The sequence below is a fragment of the Triturus cristatus genome, chromosome 8 (assembly GCF_964204655.1).
Source record: "Triturus cristatus chromosome 8, aTriCri1.1, whole genome shotgun sequence".
In the NCBI taxonomy this organism is placed as follows: Eukaryota; Metazoa; Chordata; class Amphibia; order Caudata; family Salamandridae; genus Triturus; species Triturus cristatus.
This window is the reverse complement of record NC_140591.1, coordinates 201998318-202026051: the sequence shown is the minus strand read 5'-3', so window position 1 is coordinate 202026051 and position 27734 is coordinate 201998318. Positions and strand designations below refer to the sequence as shown.

The following is a 27734-nucleotide window of genomic DNA, read 5'->3' as shown; positions in this document are numbered from 1 at the left end:
GTCACTTCTGCTCCTACCAGCGCAGGAGTACCAGCAGGCGCGGCTTCAGCCCTTGGATTGAGACCGAGGTCTAGGACGCACGAACAACCGCCCCGGCAGCAGCGTGTGCGCCCAACGGCCATGCCACGATACGAGCTGGCGCTCATCCTCAAGGCCATGCAGCGGGTGAGGCCCTTTCCTGCCTTGTGTCTTTATTGTCTTTGTCCTCCACAGGCGGCCACCGTACGAGGGCTGCTGTTTGTCCGCGCGGCAGCACGAGGTAAGAGGACACGCGTGTGTCAGGCGGGCACCCGGCAGGAGAAGGAAAAGGGGTGTGTGCGCGCGTGCCCGCACGCAGCGCGAGGACACGGAGGATTCGATGAAATTGGAGGGAGTGCCGGCAGCTCCAGGTAAGGGTTGTCCACGTGGAGTGCAGGCAGCACAAGGTGAGGTTGTGTACCCGCAGGAACAAGAGGCGCCGCAGGATACGGTGAGATGTGCGTGTATTAAGCATGGTAAACATTAGAAGCAGGATGCTGTACATGGCAGGGAGTGCAGGCAACTCAGTGTGAGGTATAAAACCAGGAACCTGTAGGCATCACAGTATGCGTGCACGAAGTGATTGCATGGCAGCAGAGGGAAGGACTTTGTGGACGGCACACCAAGGTGGCGCAGTCTGCATGGCATCAGTAAGAGGATGTAGGGACACAGTGAAAGGGGCGTGAGTCGCCTCAGGCGACTGAGCTCATGTGTAAAGGGTGCGTTTCACCTACAAGGGCTGCAGGCAGAAAACTAAAATGAAAGGTGCGTGATGTCTGAAGGCAAAGCCATTACCCACAATGCAAGACTGGACTGTCTTTGTGTTTGCAGGGGGTGCATTACTAGGCAAATGCGTGTTACCACAGAGCACATACAAACAGTTCAGTGGACGCTGGCTTCGCGTAGTGTGAAAGCTGCGGGTGAAAGAACGTCAAAGTATAGGGGTGCGGTTATGCCCCCTGTCAATTTCAGAAAATGCAAGACATTGTCCCCAAGAACCTGGATATTTGTTTGTGCCCTCACGAGTTAAGGCAACTAAACGCATGATATTAATAGTTTCGTGTATCGGGACTCTCTTGGGGGGTAATTATTGCAAGATTTAAGAGTAACTATTCGAAATTATTAAATCGCAAGGCAAGGAGTGCCGAAGAATGCTTACTATTTAATTCTGATTCTAGCGGGACTGAGTGTGCGTTTTAACAACTGTTGGCCTTCGAATCCAGTGACTTCTTCAGAATTATTTTTGACACAGTTTATTTTCACTTGCCATATATTGCTTAACGGAATTCTAAAGTTGGACGAATTGACCCCTCTCAAAAAATACATGATGCCCAGTTTTGTTTAATGTCGGTCGCCAGCACTCTGGACAAGGGATTTATTATCGTTATCCGACAATAACCTAAAGTAAGGGAGAAAGGGAAGCAGGCAGGAGAAAACTAATAAAACGGGAACAAAATATAGAAATGGATGAAAAAACCGAGTGAGATAAAGATAAGGGGCGTTTAGGGTAGTGAAAGAAAGGGGCATGAGGTGCAATAAAATCCAGGCAGCCTTGATATATTGCAGCCACAGCATTGGGCAACAGTTGTAATAAGCCTTTTACGAAAAGATTTGGCTCCACAATTATTTGATGTTTTGCAAATTAAACACTATGAATGCCATGTCTCATTCATTTTGGAGTTGATCATGCTGCTTCTGAACATTGAATGATGTTACCCTCTTGCATAAATTACGTCCATCGTTCCACTGTGTTTTCCAGAGTAGTGTTGCATTCTAACCTTCGCTGCCACCCAGTACCACTTAATACCATACTTTAAAGAGCCCTCCAGTGATGTTACAGTAGGGCTCAAACTCAAGGTGACATCCTAAAGGAACGCTGTGGAATGTCTATTATTGTTAGAGAAGCAGGACTTGATAAAAAGATGTGTTTTTTTTTTCTTTTCCATTGGATTAGTGCTTACCTGAATGACTGGATTTGGAGAATATATCTTGTTGGGCAGTTCAGAGGACTGTGAGCAAAGCATTATTCTTTATATGTGAACTGGGGGAAACATGGGTTAAAGGCTAATCTGACTCAGCATTGCATTCCACATAGGAACTTTTAGACATCAATAGTGTGTGTGGTGTTCAATTTTTATGGGGTGTATGAGGTGTCAGTTGGCAATGCTCTATACCATGCAATTTCACAAGGTTCCAATTTGTTAGATTTAAGTAAAATTTTAGGTTGGATTTTAGAGGTTAAGAAAAAAATGTAACATTGTCTGTGAACAATGTCTGTTGTATCGGGCAAGACCTTTTGGAAATCTTTGAAGGTGTGACCAAGACTATTGCCAAGTAACGATGAGCTATCATCCATGGTGCTTGGCTTCATAAAGATAGTTAGCGAACATTTTAGGACATACTTTTTGGAATTGCTCCCAATGGATTTTGGAACTAAATAATACTTTTTGGAACTGCTCCCAATGGATTCTGCAAGTAATTAATGCTTGACAAAACATGGGTAGTTTTCGTTTGCCCGCAAGTACAGACCGCATAACCCATGAGGATTGAGTAGTACCCTTTTTTGGCATTGGCTATGGTAGTGGTTTCCATCATTGTTTTATAAGAATCTGGGCCATTCCAGACTTTCAGAACAGCTCATAAGATGAACTTTCATATATAGTGGAATAATTGTGAAGTATTTGTGTAGTCAGTCAGTGTCTGTTCTAAACAAATATGACAGGGTGCCAGTCCATTTGGACATATGTGGTACATTACTGATGTTGGTGGTCTTGTATCACATGGCTTTCATATAATAACCATAGGAATTTAAAACGTGATGGCAGTTACCCTAGTGGGGTCTTTTTCTGTTCCTTCTCTGTTGTTGGTTAAGCAAGAGTGCTGAGTAAGACCTCTAGTTGTGGTTCTGTAAGACCTCCTTAGTTGTGGTGGAATATGCTCTGTCACTTTTTAATAGTAACTGAGAACATAAATATAATCGTTATCTTTGATGTTAGCAAACCGAGGTTATTAATAATGTTTTATTTATCCCGGCTTATAAAGTACTCTGACAAAGAAGAAGACCAACAATTTCCAGCATTGTATGTTTCCTTCTTTAGTTTACAAGTGCTTAGATTATGGTGGGCATTTAGAAAACTAGAACTTGCAAAACGTTTGCAAAATGAAAATTGAGGTGCATTCTTTTGTCCTTTCACACTTTGCAAATGTTTGCACTGCTGCAGCGCCCCACTCTTTTTAGAGCATATCCCAAAAGGATAGACAAACCTAATATTGCAAGTGCTAAAAGCATGTATTGCTCTTTTTATGAGGTTTACTGTTCTGAACTCCTTATTTTTTCAACGTTTCAAACATTGTAAGATGTCTATAGTATAATTTGTATACATTCAAATGACATCTACTGCGAGTTGTCAACCTATTACTTTTTCTGAGCCAGGTTTACTACGGACTGTTTCTAAATGCTGGTAATAGCTGTGATGATATGGCAGCTACTTCTCTGACTATCTCTAATGGGAAAGCTGGCGCTGAAATTAGATTATTTTCTCAATTATATTGCCCACTCTAAACACACAGTTGTTTCTTGTATTAGCCTTAGGACAGCTTTAAAATATCTGACTTGTTACTTACTAAAGGGGGAAGTTGAAATGAATGAAGGATAGTACAATCCATGTAGTTTCTTCCAAGTATATTTATCTTATTGCCTTCTCGAAGCTAATGTCCTTTTGTTCTAAGCAGGGTAGCAGTGGTTTCTTATAACCTTCCTGTTCTGTGCTCAGTTTCCTCAATGGGATCTCTGCTTAGTTTGACTGAGAAATCTTTCTCTGGCTGCTATTTAGCAGTAGTTGTCTCCCTGAGTGCACACAGTAGCTTGATCTGTTGGGGCTTCCATATTTACTGGACTAAATACCATAATACATTGAAACTAATGGTTAGTACAAAGTTTCATATAAACCCCTACAAACAAATATATCCGGAGTCATTGCACAGTCCACTAATGATGAGAATCCTGAGTGTCCCACTTCTGTCATGTGCTTAACTTGTGCCAGTGGTGTAGAGCTGCACTCGTATTTATGGACCAGGAGTTATTTATGTATCATTATCAGACTTTGATACAGAGCAAGAGAGAAACCTCAAAAAGGAAGGACAAAGGGAAATATGAGGGAAAGTGTGGCAAAGGGAGAAATCAGCGCTGAAAAAGAGGATCTGCAAGAGTGAGATACAGAATTTGGGAGTGTGCGGTGATTGAAGTGGCATGAGGTGAAAACAAGTCTAGGCAGCCTCGGTATTTGATTACCCCAGCATATGACACTGGTGGTTACAATCACCAAAGAAAATCTTTGGGCCCTCACAATTACAATTTTTTAAAACAAATTAACCACAGTTAGTACACTATTTTGAGATCCAGCTGATGAGTATAAAAAAATGATTGGTTTGAAGAACCTGTCCCCTTCATTGAAAATTGAGTATTGGGTTAGCCATTGCCCAACACTCCATGGTTCCTTACTTTTGCTTGCAGGAGCATCTTAATGCTAATTTCCTGAAGCCTTCAAGTGTTCTTCACCCTACTTTTGTGCCTGTGCATTTGTGTTTCTTTCATTTGTCAGCAGGCTTTCTGGTAGCTAGTTCATTTTTTAAGTGTTAACCATAGAGTAGTTTGGGAAGATTTATGGGTTCTGAAGTACAGAACATACAATTTAACATAAACTAAATTTAGGTACCTGAAGCGAGTCTGTCTTTTTCAAACACCTTGAAACTTTGCACTGGACAATTTATCCAAAGGCCAATGTTGCTAGACTACAATTTACACAAAAGTAGAGTGCAAGTACAAAACAATGAAAGCCAAACCCTCTTCCAAATAACCTATTCCAGCCGAAAATGTTTACGATCCTCATCGTTCTCTTTTGAGGGAGGGAGTGTACAGCATTTCTTCTTGTAATCTTGTTGAAGCCGGGTCTGGTGGCTTAGTGGACTAATACGTCCACTGTAGGGACCTGTGTTTGACCTCGTGGTCACAGGTTCAAGTCCTGGCTGGTCCACTCTGAGGCCGATTACAATGGAGTCGGCTAACAATAAACATCTGTTATTCAGCGCCATGATACCTTGGGTGAATGTGCGCTTTGCAATAAACATGTTATGTTGTAATAGAACAGTTAATTCGGACTATAGTCTATATAGCCATTTATTTTATTTACTCGTGTTTTTTCTATTGCACCAACATTCTGCCTTTGGGCGTGTCAGGAGCGCTCTTGCATGCGGTTGAGCATTAAGTGGTTGACTATCGCTTGCACACACTGAAGTGGGGCCACACCCCTCTGACTTAGCTAGTATATTGGTGCCTTTTAAATAATATCGTTTCTGAGTGGATAATGTATATTCCGCGGGTGTATTGCTTTTGAGTAATATAATTGTTAGTGTGTGTACTAATTTCTGTGCACATAAGCTTTTTTTGTTTAACTGGCAAGACTTTAAGAAAGGTATATCTTTTTATAGAGCAGAAAGAACCGGTTATGAGCATAACCGGTTAGACCACAAGCATTCTCATCTTCTGTAGATGGGATTTCATATGTTTGTATCCAGATCTCTGTTAATCAGTCATGGTTCTGGACCTGTGTGATACATTCAGAAACTGTCACAAAATGGGAGTTGTGAATTGAAGCAGTCTTCCTTACCTAAAATAAAAGCTACCACGAGGTGGGGACTTTTTCTTTTCTTGCATGTCTACTTTCAGGCATGGATGTGTAGGTAAACTGTAATGCACTGCAACGATTTACCCCCCCTCCCCTTTACCCAGGTTTTCCTTATAAATGACCAGCAGATAGATTGTTTTCTTATGTTAGGTCCGACTCCATGGGAAGGCAGCTCCCACACTGAGTCTGTTTTTATGAAATCAGCCTCTTATTGTAGTATCTTTTTATACCAGTATACAGTTTCTTCATTTCAAGGGAAGTTTTCACGTAAAAAACCCCCAAACAAAGCAAAAAAAATGCCTTGCAGTTCAGCGGCCTCCGGACCCTTTAAAAATTTTCCAACATGAATAAATTCTCCTTTAAATGTTCTGATGAGCACAAACGTACATGTCACAATGTTCACAAGGGGCATTGCTCTAAATTCAACTCATGCCACCTTGGTGGTAAGATGCCCCTGTTGGCACTGGGGGGGGGGGGGGGAGAGGGGCAAATGAACAGTGCAAGAGGACCTGCCCCTCCCCCACACATTCCTGCCTATTCCGGATCTCACCAGAGAAGGAAGGTGGAGGCAGATCGTGGTAACCTTTCTTCAGGTGGAACTGGCTCGGCGGGATGGAAGAGTTCTCTTTGACATAGTGACCTGGCCACAGTTTCCTTGTTGAGATTAATGTTCTAAGCCTAAGGCAAATTGCTCTTTCTGCGACTTCACAAAACGTAACAACTGGTTCTTGGTAGGGCTGTAGTGTTGAGATGGGTAAGTATTTTATTTCCGCTTATAACATTATTTATTAATTTTTTGTTCACTTTGAAATGCAACCTAAAGAATCTGGACCACATAGAGAGAGGGAGGGAACAGGACCGCAATGTGGCCAATTAAGAATAATTATGATTTTATATTCTAGTCGGAGGGTATATTGAGTATTTGGCTTCCCCCTTCTATTTTTATCGAGTGCCCATTCTAGAGAAGCATTGTTGGCTGTTAATGGACTTGACACAGAACAGCGTGCTTGAATTGATGTTTATTACGGCCTCTAATTACAGTAAGGAGAAGTTTAAATAGTCCATTTATGAATATTGGCATATATATTGTTGGAGTAAGTTTCGAAAGTGTAGTTAATGTCTTTAGAATAATGTAAACTGGGTAACATCAAATGCAGCATTCCGGATGCAAAGAGGGAAAACGCTCCATCCATTATGGCGGCAGATGTGGTCAATGCTCTTTTCTTTTATGAGAGCTGGTTCGATAACCTTTCTCAATACTGCTTCAAAGATTATATGGTTCTTGCTGTTGCTGGTTAGATTTCCCACGCCACCACCACCTCCTGCTAGAGTATTGCACTTCTTTGAGGAGAGCATAGGCTTAAATCTGTGTACCACGTGGTGCTAAGTTCTCTTGAGAATCGGTCATGTCCTCTTATGTCACAGAGCACAAAGAAATATTGCATTAAGTTCACCAACTAACACCTCGCTCAGCTCACCCACAAGACACAGTAGCACATTCCAAGCAACAATCTGGCCCATTGTTGGCATCTGTGCATTTGCTATACGGTTCACCATCTTTCTGTTAATGCCATCTAACACGTCAAAGGTTGTTTTTATTGCCTAAATACGTTTGCTTTAAGACAAATACTTGCAAAGAAAACATCCCAAACTAATGTTAACCTTAACCCCAGTTTAAACATTAAATGCTTTGCAGAATAAAGTACACAACACAACCAAAAACAAAACCACCCAGAACACAGGAGCAAAATCCGTTGAAGTGCTTATGGGGATAAACACATTCAAAAAGCGTTTAAAGCGCCGACCCTCGTCCATTAGCCCCGTTATAAGTTAAGCTGTACTTCTGTTCAGTTAGCAGCATTCTAATTCCAATGGGCATAAATACCACTGCCCATTTGTAGAATACCAGTTTCATGTTTGTTCCTTTTGTGTATATTAAACAAGCAGAACCTTTGCGCTCTATCACCTACAGTTATAAAGTTAATTCCAAAGACACTTGATTAATGCTTAATTTCCTTAGCACTGTGCAGTTTTTTCTTTTCACAAAGCCTTTCTAAATTCTTTAATATTTACCAAGAGATTCTGCACAGTTTTTTTTTTATTATTTAAAGGGCCCAAACGGCAAAGAAATGCAAATCTAGAATGTTCTTTTCACCGAAAACCCAAACTACATGTAAGGTGTAGTTTCTCAAGCCTCCCATAGACCCAAAGCCAACATCTAAATAGACAGGAGAGAGAAAAATAAGCAATTTGAGGACTTGCAGAAAGCCCTCGCATATCTGATCCACAGATTAACCCTAGTTGTTTGCCCAATGCCCATCTGACTGTCTGGTGAAATGCCATGGCTGTTATTTTCTTTGTTTGTTTTGTATTTACCAATCCATGGAAACTTAGATTGGCAAATAATACAAAAAATACGTTATAAGAGTGAAAGTGATCTTTGGTAAGTGGAGTGCCCCCACAGCAAATGGTAGTTGGGCATTCCTAAAAAAAAAGAGAAATTAAATTCCTTAAAGGGGTGGGGAAGGAGCGGTTGGGAGAGAGCTGGTTAACTCACACACATGTAGTGATTACAAGGGAGAGATTTGGAAAACACATGGGCTCCTATGAAGTGTTTAACCAAAAATAAAAAGTAGTTCCCTAAAAGTTAGAAGTGGAAGGATACAATCCACCAAATCAAGATGGTAAAGAGTATATGCTCCAGAAGACGGACAATCATGCGATTGAATAGCAAGGAAGCAAATGTGTGACAAAAAGCCAACCAGTGGTTGGGCTGTAAACCCACTATAGTTACTTGGTAAGTCCACAATTGGTCTTTCAGAACTTTCGCTGTCTGGGAGACCAGACCAATAAAGGGTCGCATTTTTGTCAGTTTATTTGAAAAGTCCACTAGACAATCTTATAAAAACTAACTTCAAACAAACTACCTTTGCACATTTTACTCCGGAGATCCCAGTGACAAAAAGTATTTCCTGTCCTTCATATCTCCATAAACTTTCTGAGGATCAAAGTCCAATGCCCTGCTAGCATAATCTAGTGAAATTAATGTTGTGATTGTAAATTGAATTTTGGGTTCAGGTACTAAACTATTCGGCTCTTAAGGACATGGTTTATCCTAAATTCTTATTGAAGGTCCAGCCAAGTGTGGTAAATTCACATGAATTGCTAAACGCATATACACAATGTAGGCAGATACTAAATTAGAGCTATGATTTCGTATACTGATGAAGTATGGGGAATGTGTATTTAGAACTCTAAGATTGGATAAGAAATTCTTCTAGACAGAAAGGTACAAAAAAAAGAAAAAATTGTAAGTGTCAGTGACGAAAAGAGCATGACTGTGAAAAGCATTGGGACTCCTTCACACACTTGTTCGTGAATATAAAGCTTCAACCGTGTGATTTTATTTATTTTTCTTCTTTTTTCTTCCTACCATTGGAAAGGCAGCAGATGGGGATATATTTTGTGGTTCAGCGTGAGGTGTACCACACGGCATGCCAGAGGGCGCTGCTTCTTTCTGCCGCTCGGGTAGATTTTCTCCTGGAGCGGTATGTTTCTTAATGTGAATGGTCGTGACCACCCACGTTTAGAAATCCATTGGTGTGATGAAATGCAGGGGTAAGCCCCACCCCCTGGCACAGCTGCCACCAGACAGTTGGATGGGGAACAATAGAGAAGGGCTTTGGCTCCGCCTACAAGGTGGAAGCCAGGAGTACATTCTTTGATAGGGCAGAAGTTGTGTGCTTCCCTCCCCCAAAAAGAACTTGCCCACCCACGCAGCTGTGATTGTTTTTTTTCACCATATATAGCAAAACATTCGACAAAAGTCATAGGCCCTGATTAGGAGTTATTTATCTACATGATAAATAATGATCGCACGGGTACGTTATTCTTCATGTGTGATAAATCACACCTATCACAAGTTTGTGTGGAATAACATGCTGATTTTGATGTTTAACGTACCAAAATCTGCATGGTACGGTAAACACTATATAATTTTCACTGTCAAAATTTCGGCGTGTTTAACCTGCTGAAATTTAACGACAGCTAAGGTATTTAATGCATCCGATAATTATGCATTAAACACAGCCAAAATTTCGACCCATGCGTAGGCGAGTTTATGCATAGGTCAGACTTTACTTTCCCACTCATAATCCGCGCCATAGACTGCACCATCTATGCCTTCCTTGGACCTAAGGAAGAAAGGACCAACTTCAATAACTTATCAAGGTGGCGACAGTCCGTCTTGGTGAAGCCTGCAAGTGAGCTTGTTTTGGCTGTGCAGTGCTTTAAATGGGCCGGTACTGTCCAGGACGGAGTACCGGCAGTTTTTTATTTTGAGAGGGAGAGTACCGGCACTTCTCCAGAGTGACGTAATACTTTTAATGGGAGAGTACTGGCATTTCTCAGAAACAAGAAGGCACTCTGGTACAGAGTACATGCACTTTTATTCCTCCGTTTCAAGCACTGGACATATCCCTTCACCTCCATTTGGATGTATGAAAAGCTGCTTTCATCTGAAAAGTTCTGTCACTCACCATACATTCTATATTTTTTTTCCCTCCTGAAAAGTGAATTTTCTCGTCATGCTTCACATACAAAAAGCTCCTCTCTTCAGCCGCCGGGCCTGTGCTTCTTTTCTGTCCACCTTGCGGCTGTTCTCCCCATCCAGCAGCTCCGCTTCACTCAGTCACACGAAGTGTGGCCAGTGGCTCTTCTTCCCTACAAACATTGACACAACCACTGGGTGGGGCTTGTAAATCTCTAGGCGAGTGTGACACATTGGCTTTGCCAATGCTTTTTAGATGTCCTTACCACTTAAACATCTATCTGCACTGTGAGCAGAGATAAGTTAGGATTAGAGTATTATTTTTACCGGATTAAGCTACTTGTTTTCGGGCAGACTCACCGCCGGTGAGTAAAGCTTAGGTTTTGTTGCAGAAATAAAGGAACAAGTTTCACCTTCTTTTAAGTATCCTGGTTTATAGCACATCATGCCACCCTCCTTTTAGTTGAATGTGTGGAGTTCTATTTTTATGCATTTCTGTTGGCAGTCCTTGCCTTGCTCATAAAAGCTACAGAGAACTTTTATTGAGACAGAATGTTTTTCTAAATATAGAAACTTAATTTACCAAGACTTTACTGACCAGTATCGCACCCTTGTGGGAGGAGAAAAGAAACAAGTGTTTCACCATAGAACTTCTGTGATAATTCATTTGCACTGAATGTCTTAGCACATTTTCCAAATTGACTTTACTGTTCGGCTTCACGATTTGCATGGGACATGACATTATATTCATAGTGTCTTACTAATTCGATGGTAGGAAATTGACCCAGACTACTCACTAACTATAGCCGTTGATCATCTGCTGAACCTAAGGACACAGACTATATATATATATATTCACTGAAAAAACCATAGGTTTCACACATGTTATAGTTAGCTGGACATTTTACTGATAAAAAACCAATGAAATTCCCCCGTTATAGTTACTGTAGGCAACTATAACTCACGCGACCGTAATCCTCTGCTGATGCTAATACTGTATTTAGACACTTATTTGCCCATGTCTTCTTCCATTAAATTTTAGCTATACATATATTACAAATATTTTTTTTTCATAAAGACACATATGTCATCAGCAGAGGATTACGGTCGCGTGAGTTATAGTTGCCTACAGTAACTATAACGGGGGAATTTCATTGGTTTTTTATCAGTAAAATGTCCAGCTAACTATAACATGTGTGAAACCTATGGTTTTTTCAGTGAATTTGCAAGGTTTTTTAAATGCTAAGTTACTTTACGCCATTTGTGGCGTGCGCGCCCACTTAACGCAGTTCGTTCCGTGCGCTATCACTAATAAGCAATGCACAAAAGGTGCCCTTCGGGCACCTTTTGCACACGGGGTGGGGAGAATGTGGATATATTTTTTTTTTTTTTTTTTTTTATTTCTTACCGTACGCGTACGGTAAGTGTAATCGGCGAAATTTTCAAAAAAATTAAAATTGCCTTTTTTCACTTGGCTGATCGTTGGGGACTCCCTGGACATGGTAGGTGCTTGGGAGCTGTCTAAACAGCCCCTTTACATGTTTTGGGACTTTTTTTTTCAACCCCCTGTCAGAGTGCGAGAGAGAAAATGGCGGCCGCCGCTTCCTGGTTTCGACCGATTCGAATGTTTACTAAGATCTAAGGGCCAATCAGAATCGCGCTCGCGCACGTCACCGTACGCGTACGGTAAGCTTACGGTAAGCGCACGGTAAGCGCACCGTAAGCTGCCACAGATATATATATTGATTTAAAGGCTATTTTCTCAGAATCTACTGAACAGATTTACACCAAACCTACAAAAGGCACTTCCTTGACCTGAGGACTACCTCTCTGCCAAATTTCAAGTAATTCTGTTCAGCCGTTCGGGCTGTAGCTGTGTCTAAAGGTCCTATGGAAAAATGCATGGGAAAAACGCGTTTTGGGACCCCCCTTTTATCTCAGCCCCCGCTTGACGAATCCCCCCGAGACTTTCAGGGTAGGAGCGGAGCGTAGCGCCCCACCTATTTTGAAAAATTCGCGAGGATTCGTCAACCGGCGCCAAAGTTATTCAAAATAGAATGTTGCGGATTTCCTATGGAAACGTGGTCCTAACTATAACTATCTACTGGCGACCGCCAGTAGATAATATATATATATATATATATACATATACACACACACACACACACTCCGGTAGCCATATCCGGAACTGTGCACAATCTAAACACAATCTGTTAAAACCTCATATGGTTCTTCTGCCACTGAATTCTTCACAGGCAATTTTTTAGCATGACCGCTCAGATTTACTTGAAATCTGTTGTAATGAGTGTCCCTTCCACATAATGGTTGTGGTGCGCAAAAGACAGGAGCAAACCTTCATTTATTGATTCATGACCTGTAGGCCTTGGTGCGCACAGTCAGTGATTCAACTTAGCAACCAAGAGTAGAGCCAGCATTGCTGTATCCAGGGCTTTAGGTGGGCCGGTTCTCGCCGGTTCTGACCACCGGCAGTTTTTTTTAAAGGGGGCCTCGAAACGGGTCTCTATCGGGCTCTGTTTTGTGCCCTGGCACAGTTGGTCCGTTTTTGTCCGGACTGCAGTGACAGCAGGGCCTAGCAGGCACATCATGTGCGCGTGCTCACACTGCTTCACACTGCTCATGCTCACTAGTGGAGAAGTTACGGCATGACGTCAAGCCAGGTGAGCGTTGTAGGGGAAGGGAAATCCTTCCTTCAAAGAGAGTAATTTTCTCTCTGAATTCCCCATCTCTTTTTGGAACTCTGGAGCAGCAACATTGACGTGGAGTCACCAGGGCTTTTTCAATATTATATATAAGCCATAGTTTCTGTTTATTTATCTTGTGCAACTAACAACCATTGACAAAGCCAATAGTCCTGGCTTGTTGTAGTTATGATGTTACTTGTTGTATCCTATATCTGGATGTAATGACAGAATCAGCAAAATACAAGTCGAGCATCACACTGTACTAAGCACAGATTTTTAGCTTACGTGAGTTAAGCCACGCCCTCAATTACATTGGCCACGCCCCTTTGAGAGACCCCCTTTGTTTTTTCACCCCACTTAAAGCCCTGGCTGTATCCCTCACGCCTTCCTCTGCCAGTGAGCAGGGCAGAGGAGCAAAATAAGTCGGGCCATCATGCAGAGAGGATAGCTGGAGCCTCTGGGGCAAACGTGCTGTTGATCTGTATAATCTGTTTTGGAAGAGAGAGGGCTGTGGGAATTCGCTCTCGGCAGGACTGGCACTGCTACACTCGGATAATTTTTTCACTGCACACTCTACTTTTTTCATGACGTGTTTCTTATCTTAGCACTGCTTGGTAGATATTTGGTGGCTTATTCTAAGATGCCTAGCTCCATAGCTTTTTTTTTTTTCTTCACCTAGTTGGATTGCAAAATCCGATATGGTTGCTAGAGATGCCCAACATCTTAAAACTATCAGTGCCTTTGTGGAGGGCATACACTTAACTTGAAATATCTCATCAATTTTCAGGAAGACAAATTGGAAGAGGCTGATTCTCTTTGTCCAGTTGTGGGGCACAATATATGTGGGGTGGAGGCAAGAGTAGCGGTGTAGCCTTCTGACGGTGCTGTCTTCCTTCAACCGAAGTCATGGCGTGTTAATACTTCTCTGAAGCAAAAACCAACCTGGCGTTTCTCAGCTTCTGCACATCTTCATTTAATAGGTATCCAGCACACCTTCATTGTTCATTGCTTGCTCCATGGCCACTCCTCGGGGGTCATGCCTGCTGGTTATTCTTTTTGCTCCAAACTATAAATGAGTAATCGAGTGCAGTACTAATCTCACAACATGTCGGAGCAGTAATCAGAAAGGATGCCCATGCAGGAATATGTCTAGTTTAGCCACAGGACTTGAGGTATGCAGAAACACACAGATGAACACAGTAATGTCATTGTTGCATTCAGCAGTGTTTTTGGTTGCGCGTACCCTAAAGCTTGTTTTTTATTTTTTCTTTAAAAATTTTTTTTTTTTTAGTACATGATGTCAACCTGTTTAATACATTCCGTTATCAGGTTGATTGTCCACGCTGTTTCTTGGCAAGAGGGTGTATATATCATTTTGTCAGTCGGATTTGAAGTTTTCAACCTGATTATTTGTGATAAGGGCTCACACCTATTTATTCTTATTGTAGAAAATAAAACGTGCTTCACACCACACAGCTTATACTTGTCATTTATACCTGCTTTCTGTCAGAAAGTAAAAAAGCCAGTCTGTTCACGACATCCATGTCAGTCACGTGTCTGGATCTGTACTGGAGAGAAGGCGTGTACACTCAATTCTTAACTCCTTAAGTAGGGTGAATTCGGTGCTTTAAATTGGAAGGTACTGTCCTGTACCGAGTACCCGCACTTTTTATTTTTTATTTGAAAGGGAGAGTGCCTGCACCTCCTCTCTCTGCTGCAATATATTTAGGGGGAGAGTACCAGCACTTCTGTATTATGAAAGCTAGAATACAATTTCGATTGCTCCATTCTCCCTCGTCTCGCGCTCCTGCTGCAGTCTGACCTGCTGATCTGTCTTCTGGCTAGTATACCATGGCGGCTTTGTTTGTCCTCCTGTAGAAAGGAATGACCTCAAATACTCCTACATCATCCTCTCCCTTTCTTTCTTTTTCTTTTTTTACATGTGAGCTCTTGCCACAAGAAAGCTGGAGTGGCTGGTTACCCATGTGTGTATGTGTCAACTGCCTTTGCAGCAGTGGTACATTGTGATGTCTCACACGGTTGCTGCAACAGAATATTGTTAACTTTATCCTTTTTTTGCTGCAGCTACTCTCCTCTGTTGTAGCCCTGTTGCCCCATTTCTTTGTGGCTCTCCTCTCTTGCTGCAGCACCGTTGTCTCTTCTCCTCGGTCTCCTCATGCTGCAGCACTACATTGTCTCATGTATCCGATTGTTCTATTCTGCAGTTTTCATATAGTGCTTGACTACCAGTGCTGCAGCAGATGCAGGAGAAACATCAGGGAGATGACGTTTTTCCCTGAACAGCCAGGTCTTCAAGGCTTTACAAAAGGGGAGCTTTTGCTCCAGAAGCCGTAGTTCGAGGGACAAGGAATTCCAGAATTTGGACACCAAAAAAGATGTGGAGAGTCCACCCCAGCACGATCTACGAATCCTGGGAACCTTCAGTAAGTAAGCAAACACACTGGGGGGGAGTGTTTGAAAAGTTTCAGCACTCCGTCCATCATCTCTTTGTGTTTGCTTTGTTCGCCCTAAGTTGGCAGGGTATGCCCAGACGTGAGTCCCTTGCTCACTTTGCTTCTAGATTCAAGCTAGCCTGGCTGATGAGGGCTGTTAGCCCGAAACTGGTCCCAGGATGCTTGTTTCTGGTCCAGGGAAGACATGGCTTGGCAGTTCGGGCTGGACTGTTCCCATGAGGCACATGGTCAAGACTGATTTGCATATAGCTGTGTCTGAACTGGGGTGGCAAAGTGAGCTAAAGAATGATGATTGATTCAACCCAGATCTGTGACTGCGGGTGAGTGTTTGAAAAGTTTCAGCACTCCATCCATCATCTCTTTGTGTTTGCAACCTTCAGTAAGTAAACAGAGGCTGATCTAAGAGGTGTTCTAGGCAAGTAAAGAAACGCTAATGATCATAGCAAATGGGGGGGCCTCTATTGTTGATCGTCCTAAACAGATACATTTGAACTGAATCCGACGTTCCACTTGGACCCAGTGGAGGTCTCCAAGTGCCCTAGGGACTAACTGATGCTTGGGTGTATCTGTAAGAAATCGAACTGCCACATTCTGCTCGGTTTGCAACCCTTTGATCACCTAACATGGTGAACTAAGGTACAGGGTGTTCCCATAATCCAGGTGCGCCAGCACTAAAGCCTGTATAATTACTTCTCTGGCTGTGAGAGGAAGGAGCATAAGAACCTTCCTTGGAAGTCTCGTAATGCCATAGCAACTAGCAGATATTTTTTTTTTTACCTTTTTGGTCCTTCGTGAGATTAGGTTCTAGCCACATCTACAGGCTTTTTATCGAGCCTTTGGGGGTCAGCATTTTGCTCGGACCATCTGGTAAGGGGCTCGGGACGTTACTACGGAAGTTGTTGTCCAGCAGCATGACTCTGGTTTTGTCCTCATTCAGTTTTCTAGTTTACAGCCAGCCAGCCATCCATCTGGCTACTTCCTGGAGGCAAAGGGTCAGAGATAAGTGACTGAAAATACATTCGGGAGAGTGACATAATCAAGTGGGTGTCATCAGCGTAGGAGACCAATGACAACCCGAACAATTGCACACTGTGGGCAAGGGGAAGCGTGAACAAACTTAAAAGGGTGCGGCTCAGGGAGTCACTTCACAGCTAAGGGATCCCCCCCCCTGCAGTATTATTGTCCTTTGTTACATCCTCGTGCTGCTTTACTGTCTTTTGATGTCTTCCACTCTTGCAGCATTACCATATTGTCCCCTTTTTCCTCTGCTTTCTCCTTTTGTTGCAACACTGTCTTCTGCCTCTTTTCTGCAGCACAGTATTATCCTGTCTTCACCGTGCCCTCTTGCTGCAATATTGTACTGTCTAATCTCTTCTCCTCTGTTTTCCCCTCTTTCATCAGCAGTGTATGTCCTAAGTCTTTTCTGCCTCTCTCACCCACTGGTTTCACCAGTGCATGATCCCGGGTCTGTTTTCCTTGCACCATGTCCTCAGTTTCCCCCCACTTCCTCCTTCCATCTGCAGTGCATTATCTTCAGCCTCCTTTTTTAGGTCTCCCCTACGCAGCGCACATGCGCTGCGTAGGAGGACCTTTAGCCGTCGTTCAGCTCTTTTTGGAAGCACATACTCGTGCTTGTGGCGGCATACACCTTGCAGGAGTGCGCAGCGGCACGCCACAAGCACGAGTATGTGCTTCGAAAAAAAGAGCAGACTGCTGTCTTCGCGGGCACGCGTGCGCACCACTCCACTCCTCTTCTGTTTCTCCTTCTCTCTTTTCAATTCCGTTTCCCTTGTACCACTATAACCCCCACTCTTTCAAAACACCTCTACCCCTTAACCCTGATCTCCCACCCCTCTTCTCTCTTCCTGATCTTGCTTCTCTCATTTTCGCCGTGTTTTTTTCATCTTCATATACACCTCTCCATTCTGTTATTAGAGTTCTCGCGCTCACTTTCAGCCCCACCGCCTTAACCTCCCTCCACTCTTTCTCTCGTAGGCCTCAGCCCGTCTCCCTTTTCTTTCTCTCAGTTACTACCAGTGCCCCCCCATCCCGTACTGTATGTTCTCTGCTTCAATCACTCTCCCGTTTCTGCCATATGTTCGGTGCCCAGATCTCACTCTGCCCTCCCTCTCCCTGTTTGACTCTGAACAATTTCACCCCTTCCCATTCCAGCCGGCTCTCTTCCATTTTCGCGCCTTCCTTTTATCTTGTCGGGTTTTCACCTACCGGGTGCTTTAAATGGAAATACCGGAGTGCCGGTACTTTCTACCTGCCCAATTGAAGCACTGGGCCCTACCCTGCAGGTATCGGTGGCTTTTCAGCGAGACGCTGTTTGACACTCCAAGTGACTTAGTGCAACAAGCATTGGCATAGCCAATAGGTCTTGCCTTTGGGACCTATTAACTGTTTAGCCATGCAACAGTTGTTGTTGCACCAAGAATATTGTGCTGCATAACTAAATACTTAGAAGGTCCCATAAGCGAGACCTATTGGCAATGTCAATGCTTGTTTTTTTTACTTTGTTTTTCTTTATCGTAGTTTTTCCAAAGTTTTCTTTGTCTTTTTCGAACACTCGCATACGTACATGTGAAACACTGAAGATTCTTAAACTGTACCGTGTGCTTGTGTTTCTTCACCTTCATTCTTATGGGGTTCACCCATCTCATTCTTAATATTAAACTCCAATATGATGATGTCGTATGTATTTCTGTAGTAGCTAGGGCAGTCAGTTGTCAGGTGTGCTTGTCGGGAAAAGAGGTAGCCAAACAAAGTTAAAACAGTGGCATTGTTGCTGTAATACACAGAATTTTAACAATTCTTGATTATTTCTTTGACATGGATAATGTCATACAGGCTGCTCCTACCTCAAAACCCCTGTCACACTGATTTACGCAATGCATTAAGGACTAGAGTCGGTCTAACATGTTGTTATGTGTTTAAAACCTTGTTGACTTCACCATCTCTCCCAGGACTGATGAACTGCTAGTGCCAGTTTGTTTCTAGCATCATGCATGGGCCAGCACTTGTAGCCATACTTGGATATTACGTTTGCTAGATATTTCTACAAGCTGTTGACTTGGACTTGCAGAGCTTGGTGATTGGATCAATTATAACGTTTTTCCTACCGTTTTATAATAGTTTACCTATTTTTCTCTCATCTGAGCTCTTTGTGAGGCAGCAAGGATATCCCATTTCGCCTGCTCTGAGACTTATTTCCCAGAGTGGCTGTGCATGTTTTATTTGTGCTCTCGGGTAGGGATCTGTGCTTTCTTAAGCCCCAATATCCATTCTTCACTTCGACAGTAAACATCTAATCCTCCAGCAACTATTTGTACTCCAGTAATCTTTATTTTGAATTAGTACATTTGGGGAAGACACTTCTAGTCTGTTCCTGAATGAAGTTCCACGGTAACCACTCAAGTGAACAGTTCTAGGTTCCTATGCAGTGTGCCAGACATCACTATTAAGTATTATAAATCAAATGTATTTGCTATTATTTTTATTTAACTAGACCAGAGTTAGAGGATCAATCATGTAGCACTTAAAAGTGTGGCACTTTTTTTTTTTTTTTTTTTTAAAGCCCATCAATCTTGTTAATCATTATTGTTTGGTTAGGAAGTTTTGTTTTGTATCTTCTTGGAGCGAATTTTAAGGCACCTTAGCATGCAGTCCATAATTTGTTGATAAATGATACGTTTATGGCCTAATTGATATGCAGCACCCTAGGGTGGTGTCCCATTTTGCTTTTCATTCCTGTAGGCTCATTAGCATTCTTACTTTTTTTTATTATTGGCCGAAAAATTACAAATGCAAGGTTTACTTGTAGCTTGGGAATACTTGACTGCCTTTGCAACATTCCACACTCGAGACAGGGTTGACTTGAGAACTTGCCAGTCCCCACAAATATGTTAGGTTGTTGGCAGGGAACAGTACAGTTTCCTTCTGCTTTACTTCGGTCTTCTTGATGTGAAAATCTGCACGTAAGCTTGCAACATACTCTAGAGGGGGTTCAACGTTAACTATAAAATGCACAAACTCTTACTTTAAATGTGATCCATTAACTTTAAAATACATTATATAACCTACAGATACAAAGAGGGGGGCTATTATGAGTAGTGTGGCGCAAAGGGCTAGGATTGCCAGTGTTGCCGATTCTGACTGCTAATTCGTCCCCTCCTACACACTTTCTAGAGAATCTGAGCCTGGAATATGGACTAACTGGTACCAAAATTACAATTCTGTTGTATACTTTTGGCCTGCAGAGTCCGGATTTGTGGGTTATTTCCCCACAGGAATTCCCTCTGATGTAAGCCGGAGGAAATATTGTGCTGAAACTGAGGAGACATTGGGTGAGTGTCCGTACCCGGTGTACTCCTTAATCGGGCAGGTGATAATCCTCACCCCTCCCTTCATGGGGCTAGAGCTCCACACAGCTTGGAGTTTGCTTGTTAAAAAAATTAAAATAATATAATCTGTAGAATGTTTCAGCTAACCTCAGCTGCTGGTAACTGCTGGCTCTCTATAGGCCAACAAGTCGTAGACATTTTAATCATCACCTTACGGTAGATGGGAGTAAAAATAGAACAAGAATGTGAATATTCTCCTTTAAAAAAATAAATAAAAGCTATTTAAGCCACTTTGCACCTAAATGTGAGTACGGTTGGGTTGCTGGAGATGATCCGTCCCAAAGTAATACACATTTCTTGAAAATCCGGATTAGGAGTAGTTTTATGAATTCAACAATGTTGTTCTGTAAGTAACTTAAAAGATGAATGTTATAGTCTCCTCTTGCATTGAAGCACAGCCGCAGTCCTATTTAACTTGGAATATAGTTCATGTAGTGCACCATTTTTTAATGCTAATATGTATGAATATTTTACCAACTAAAAACAGTTATTGGTGCATGGGCCCACTTACCTCTTGAGGAGAGATGTTGCAACAAATGTAAGAAATTGGTGTAAAATCCAGACCATGTGCTCTTTATCTTCCCTATTCTGCATTTTCTTTAACCTGTTTTTGAAATATGGCATATGCACAACAAAAGAGGCAACTCCTTTAATACTTTACCCTGTAAATGAAATGTGCTTCAAAATTTGACAGGTTTTTTTTTTTTAATGTGTAAAAGATCTGATTATATTGTTTCAAGGTGGATCTCGTGGATTTGAAACTTAATAAATAAGTCTTGGTAATTACCTGGGTCCACTTAAAGATGCAGACTCAATGAGAAATCAAATGTCTTTGGTGGAAACGAGTGTTACATCTTCTGAGCTAAACATGAAAAACGCTGCTAGTTTAAGGCAAAAATATCTCTCTAGAAGAAAATTGAAGCTGCATACATCAAGGCTCCAGTCTCTTGAGTGTTATGAAGTTCATCAAATTGATTATCTACAGACAAAGGCAACCCTACTCTAGCGCTAATGTGAGACACTTCTTTCGAAGTAACTATCACACTTTACAAGTTTTATTATTATTGATCAAAAAGAACCAGGGCTTTGAATAATTTTTGACTAAACGCACTGTTCCTTTTGGGAAGATACTTGTATAACCAAATAAGCAAAACCAGTCATTTGAATAAACCTATACTGTAGGATGCGGAAAGGGAAGATTTAACACTGAGACCACACGCAAATAATACTACAAGACAGAAGGAAATAATGTTGTTGATATTTCAAATATATTATTCAAAGACACATATACAATATGACATGTCCCATTTAAAACGGAACCAAAAGAAAAGCATACACAAACATTTATGAGACTGTGAACAGAAAAACAAGGGTTTCAAGCACCAATGCTAAACGACCAGAATTTGTTTTACATATAAGAGTATATACCAACCCTTTTGTGTAAATCAAATTGTGGTTGTTTGGTGTTGGTGCTTGTGCTACTGTATATATGTTTATTCATACGATTTGTTTTTATTTTTTCTGATTATACAAGTATCTTCCCAAAAGGAACTGTGTGTTATGTAAAACATGAAGTTCATCAGACCATCATTTAGATGCAGATGTTTGTTTTGTTGCTATCGGTTGAGTTTTCTCTTCAGACTTCAGACTTCCTAACACTGTACACAATCCAACCAACTAAGTTCCACCCGGTCATAGCCTTTTTATTGGTTCAGTGTTAAACCCCAGGCATACTTTTTATTTGATAGTCCAAATGAGTTGGTGTCACATACCTTAAAGATTCACATCCTTGGTGGACAACGCTGAAACTACTCCTGGGAATTTTATAAAATTCCGTAGGTACATCATACCTTTTAGTTTTTACTGCATGTACAGTTCGTTGAACAACCTCTTGAAAGGTTAGATTCTTTTTATCCTTTACTGGACAGTTCTCAAATGTATTTGATTCAAAAAATTCTGCGTTAGGGGAGTTAACCAGCATAATTCTACATTAAAGGTCATTAACCTAAAGATCTTGAGTTTGGGAAATAAAACTAGTGAAGCGTGACCTGAATTACATTTCTGTAGAGTATTTTTATAAACCTGTTAAATGTTTCTTTTGAACTTGGAACCATCTGATTCCTATATGTAGATTTTATAATTCAGTGGCATATGATCATCATACGTTAATTGCATGTAATTAGAATATACAGGATAGTAGGAATGCTTACGCCCAAATTTACTCTGCATACACAAAGACCACCACGATCTAGTACCCTTCGTTTTCATTTTTTGGTCTCGCCTGACCCAGCGCATGGGCTGGTCTGGCGAGACTTATTGAGAGGGCTCCAAAAAGTGCTACCAGGCCAGCCTAGAGCTACAGTGCATTTGCGCGGGGCGCGCGTCGCGCTTGACCGCGAGTACTTTCACTTTCGCGGCCGCACCGCCGCTTTGATGTTTGATCGCGATCACTTTCACGCTTTTGGGACCTTATAAGTATTTAGTTATGCAACTGTTGCATGGCTAAACACTTATAAGGTCCCAAAGGCGAGACCTATTGGCTATGCCAAAGCTTGTTCAGAATTGTAAACCATTTTGTTATGCATCTTACCCTTAAATAGTGATAACTAACATGTTAGTAATGTTCCTAGCACACTACAAATGAAGAAACCGATGACTGTGATTATGTACTATTCAATATTCCTAAAAGTTTGGACCTCTCCAAATTACTACAGCTACTGAATTTTAGATGTAGAAAAACAACCTTTGAAATACTGTTTGAATTTTAGCCTTGAGTGCTATGGCGGAGGTAGTTTGAACTGTCAAATGTCAATTGTCTCTTCAGAATTACTGCCCTACTCTAATTCCATCTTTGTCTCTTGTTTTGTTTTTGCTGCTTTGCAGGGTTGGTTACAGTAGGCTTCGCTAAACTTAAGGGAAGTTAAGAATTTCTTCGGCATCAGCAAAGTTGCTGTTCTTGTGGAATGCCAGTGGAAAGTGCTTAAGTTCCAATTAAGAAGCTGACAACATTATTATCTCCGAGTGAACCACCAACAAAACAGCAAACCAAAGGACAAAGCTTTGATGGCACCTTACCCATAGTTTCATTCAAATACTCCATAAGGAATTAAAAAAACTTGACTTTGTGTTACGCTTCTGGAGAATTGTTTTTCAGCAGTTGGAAAAATGAGGGCTGCAATGGAAGCTGCAGACATTGCTGTTGTGGCATTGTACTTTGTGCTTGTGTTATCAATTGGATTTTTTGCCATGTGGAAATCCAACAGAAGTACCGTCTCTGGGTACTTTCTGGCGGGCCGGTCTATGACCTGGGCTGCCATTGGTGCCTCGCTTTTTGTGAGCAATATTGGAAGTGAACACTTCATTGGACTTGCAGGGTCTGGAGCCGCAAGTGGATTTGCTGTTGGTGCATGGGAGTTCAATGCCTTGATGTTGTTGCAGCTCCTAGGGTGGATCTTTATTCCAGTGTACATACGATCAGGAGTTTACACCATGCCTGAATATTTGTCTAAACGCTTTGGAGGACATAGAATACAAATATACTTTGCCATACTGTCTTTAATTCTGTACATCTTCACCAAACTTTCTGTAGACCTGTATGCTGGTGCATTGTTTATTCAAGAATCCCTGGGATGGAATCTGTATTTGTCCATCATCTTGCTGATTAGCATGACTGCATTACTAACTGTCACAGGTGGCCTGGTGGCTGTCATATACACAGACACTCTCCAGGCGTTGCTCATGATTATTGGGGCACTCACACTTATGATTATCAGCATGATTGAAATAGGTGGGTTTGAAGAAATGAAAAGGAAGTACATGTTGGCAACCCCAAACATCACATCAATAATGTTGACCCACAACTTCACCAATACCAACTTTTGCCACGTAAGTCCGAAGCCTGATTCCTTAAAGATGTTGCGGGAACCAACAGATGAAGACCTTCCCTGGCCTGGATTTGTTTTTGGACAGACCCCAGCCTCTGTCTGGTACTGGTGTGCTGACCAGGTCATTGTTCAGAGGGTTCTAGCAGCAAAAAACCTTTCTCATGCAAAGGGAGCTACATTGATGGCTGGCTTTTTAAAGATCTTGCCCATGTTTATCATTGTAATTCCTGGAATGATTTCCAGAATTTTATTTGTTGATGAAATCGCCTGTGTCACCCCAGAGCACTGCATGCAAGTATGTGGGAGCAGAGCAGGATGCTCCAATATTGCTTACCCGCGCTTGGTCATGAAAGTTCTTCCAGTTGGTCTACGTGGACTCATGATGGCTGTAATGATCGCAGCACTTATGAGTGACTTGGACTCTATTTTTAACAGTGCCAGCACAATTTTCACACTTGATATTTACAAATTTGTGAGAAAGCATGCATCATCTCGAGAACTCTTGTTGGTGGGAAGAGTATTTGTTGCTTTTATGGTAGTCATCAGCATTGCATGGGTACCAATCATTATCCAAATGCAAGGAGGCCAAATGTACCTTTACATCCAAGAGGTTGCAGATTATCTGACTCCACCAGTGGCTGCCCTGTTTCTATTGGGCATTTTTTGGAAGCGTTGCAATGAGCGAGGGGCATTCTGGGGTGGAATGGTTGGCTTTGTTTTAGGTGTAACCCGTCTGATTCTTGCCTTTGTCTATCGCCCTCCCGAGTGCAATTTACCTGACAATCGACCAGGCTTCATTAAGCATTTCCATTACATGTACATTGCCACAGCTCTGTTTTGGATCACTGGAATTGTCACTATCGTTGTAAGTCTTCTTACACCCCCTCCAGATAAGGAACAGATCCGAACCACTACTTTCTGGGCTGTGAAAAACAAGACTTTGGCAGAAAGCAAACCTAAAGAGGATCATTCCAAAGTACCTGACAAGAGTGCCATTGCAGGCACTGAAGACATAAAGCATATGATTCCAAATGGTAAACCCGATGGGCCTGTTAAGGTCCAGCCTGAGGATATCACACTCCTGATGACTTACAACGAGGAGAGTCATTTGAATTCTTTGTGTGTTTCTGAGGCTGAGACACCCATAGATTGTTATTCCAATGGACAGGCTGCTCTCATGGGAAAGACTCAAGAGGTTGGAGATACCAAGAGCATTGGTAAATGCCCAACATTCTTGCATTGGTTCTGTGGCTATAAAACTGAAGACTTCAATAAAAGAACCATCCGTGATGAGGTGGCAGAAGAAACTCTTTGTCTTCAAATGTTGGAAGAGACTCCACTTGTGAAGCGAATTCTCAATGTTGGTCTGCTGTGTGTATGCACAGTTGGCATATCCATGTTTGTGTATTTCTCTTTGTAAGAGTCCTGTGTTTTCATATTCATGCTACAGCAGAGTTTCAAAGCTGCTGTTGTCAATAGTGTAGGTGTGTGACAACCCAAGTCTCCATGTGCTCTGAAGCTGCCACAAGGCAGCATATTGGCGTTCTACAAAACCCCAGAAATGAATAAACTGGTGGCATTTTTGACACTGAAACCCTTACCAAATAATTTCACCTGTATAATTAGGCATTGGTACCAACCCAACCCTTGTTTTGAAGAACATGTTACTTTTGCTTTAATGGAAGATGTTTTTTTAAAAAACAAACAAAAAACTTTAAAAATAGTTTTAGAGATTGTTTTACAGAATATGAAACCTAGCCAAGTGATGGTCTTTGCATCCACCTTGCCAAAAGACCTCCATGGACCCTGTGAAACAGGATGAGATAAAACGTTGTAGTGTACCATGTCACTATATTCTTTGTACTAAATCCATGAGACAAAATATCACTACAGAAGATCTGCCGTCACGGGCACTAAATGTGGCTAAACCAGTTTGAAATGTTTTAATCTAAAATGTTCTGCAACTAGTTCATCAAATGTTCCAACCATGTTGTATGTAAATACGGCTAAATTAAAGCACCTTAAATCTGAAGAAAGATACTAAATGTGTTTATATCGGTTCACTTTTGATGTATATACCAGTAACTCTTGGGGAATGGTTGGTAAATGACATATTTGCGTATCAAGAGTAAACGTGACTGGACTTTCCGTCATTGTGGTGCCCTTTTTCAATTGGTCAGAATGAATAATCATTTCCAAACTGAATTTGTTAAACACCAACTGCAGTATGCTGTTAATTGTTAAGTTTAGGAATTGGCCGTGAAGAGTCTTACCATATAGTAGTCTTACTAATGCTATTGGTTGGCCACTTATGTGCTTTCAAGGCTTGATTCCTACTTCAGAATATATCAGGACCTCAGACTTTCTTTGTTGTTGCAGTCATAAATAGCCCCAGTTGTTTATTTGTACCAAGTCTGTGCACGTTACACATACAGCGTTTTGACAATGGCACAAGCACTTAAATGCACCCAAACTCTTTGTGCTGATGTATATAACATGCATTTGTGATTCTTGTTTTTTTCAGATTTGTATATGTGTTTTTTTTAAGGGAAAAAAAACAATTTAGGTTATTTTTTTCATTGGTACAGTTTTAAGAATATTAATGTGAGTTTTGGGTTATTTTTCACCGCATATGAAATATTGCGGCATTCGTAACCAAAAAAAACGAAATTGCTGAACAAGTTACATTTGCTGCCTTAGTGAAAACCTGTTACAATTATTGTAGGCCTTACAATTTTGAATATTGTTTAACCACTGCACTGTTATCTATTGCTTGTCTCCCGATCCTACCGAAATGAGCATCACTTGTTTGTTCCTTAAGTCTATACCAGCCAGCCAAGCAGAGGAAAGTACTATATTTTTGATAATGGGGAATACTGCATATAAAAGCTGTATGCATAATGAGAGCTAGACTGATTCTGGGTTGAGCCCGTATATGCTTGGATATGTGTATTTTCGAGCTCTAAAAATATCGCTTCCTTTTTTTCTTTTTCAAATAACAGAATTGTGACAGGCACCAGATAAAAAATTCGGAGAATTTCACTCTTGTTTAAGTGGAAAGTAAAATACATTTTAGACAATTAGTTTTCAAAGCTGGATATTTGGTGTTATGCATACGTGCTTTGCAGCTAGTGATGCATATAAATAAATAATCTATATTTTTACCTCAAGCTACATTGTCATTCTTTTTCTCCGCTCTAGTTTTCTGGTATGCCCATGTGCTTTAGCCGTGTCCTTAATGGATGTGTGTATTTGCATGTAAATATTATATTTTCTGTCTCCTATTTTGTCTTGTGTACTACCGTTTGTGTTGTCTGTCACCATTTCATTTTTCCCATTTCCTGGTTTTAATGTCCTGTTTTATCCTATTGTAGTTCTTTATGTTCCCTGTTGGTGTTCTCACTCTAGCCCTGATCGCGGCTCCCTATTGATGTCCTTTGTGTATCTGCCTGTAATTTTTCTTTTAAGTTTGTTTCCCATTTTCCGATTTGCCATTTGTTCTACGTTATTACACCATTTAAATTGTGGCTTTGCTATTTTATACCTATTTACAATTCTCCCTGCTTTTCGCTCTATCCAGTCAACCGACTTCAGCACACTTGATCATGAGATTTTCTTCTTTCATCTGCTTTGTAGTGTCTGAACTACCTTATCTTGGTTTACAATTTTTAAACTGAAATTAGACATCTTCATTTTACTAAAATAAATTGTTTTTGTCATTCAAATTTTTCTTTTGCCTACTACAGCAAACCGCTTGGGGCAGTGGGGCAGCCGACTTCAGCCATTGGCTGACATCACTTTGAATTATGGCATTCTGTTTCACAATGAGCACAGAAAGTAGTTCCCTTTAGTGCCAGGGAATGCTGTGGCAAAGCGAGTGTGCTTTTTGAGACGCTATTTTTTTATTTTTGCTTTTAGCCATTTATTTCTATAATATTGGCAGTGGACCAGCGGCTCCCCAAAAATAGTCTTCGAAGAACTATTTAAAAATATAATGCACATTGACAAAGCCAAAAG

The 27734-nt window shown here is 41.4% G+C and overlaps 2 protein-coding genes across 4 annotated transcripts in view; both read left to right on the top strand.

The window, feature by feature from the left end:
* On the top strand, window positions 1-26887 carry SLC5A3 (solute carrier family 5 member 3). Of its 2 annotated transcripts, none has more exons than XM_085621350.1 (2): window positions 1-165; window positions 22717-26887. In XM_085621350.1, exon 2 carries the CDS (start codon window positions 22999-23001, stop codon window positions 25135-25137), a length of 2139 nt encoding a protein of 712 aa, XP_085477476.1. In that variant the 5' UTR covers window positions 1-165; window positions 22717-22998; the 3' UTR covers window positions 25138-26887. The 2 variants fall into 2 exon arrangements, with proteins under 2 accessions (XP_085477476.1, XP_085477477.1); XM_085621351.1 differs by having other exon boundaries at window positions 1-389.
* MRPS6 (mitochondrial ribosomal protein S6) overlaps window positions 32-27734 on the top strand; it is a 144195-nt gene continuing 116492 nt past the window's right edge. Inside the window, exon 1 of one of the 2 annotated variants that reach the window (XM_085621353.1) lies at window positions 32-165. In XM_085621353.1, coding sequence (XP_085477479.1) covers window positions 121-165 — 45 coding nt within the window. In that variant the 5' untranslated portion in view covers window positions 32-120. Of the gene's footprint in view, window positions 166-343; window positions 470-27734 lie in introns of those variants that run through there. The other variant, XM_085621352.1, reaches the window with a different exon arrangement.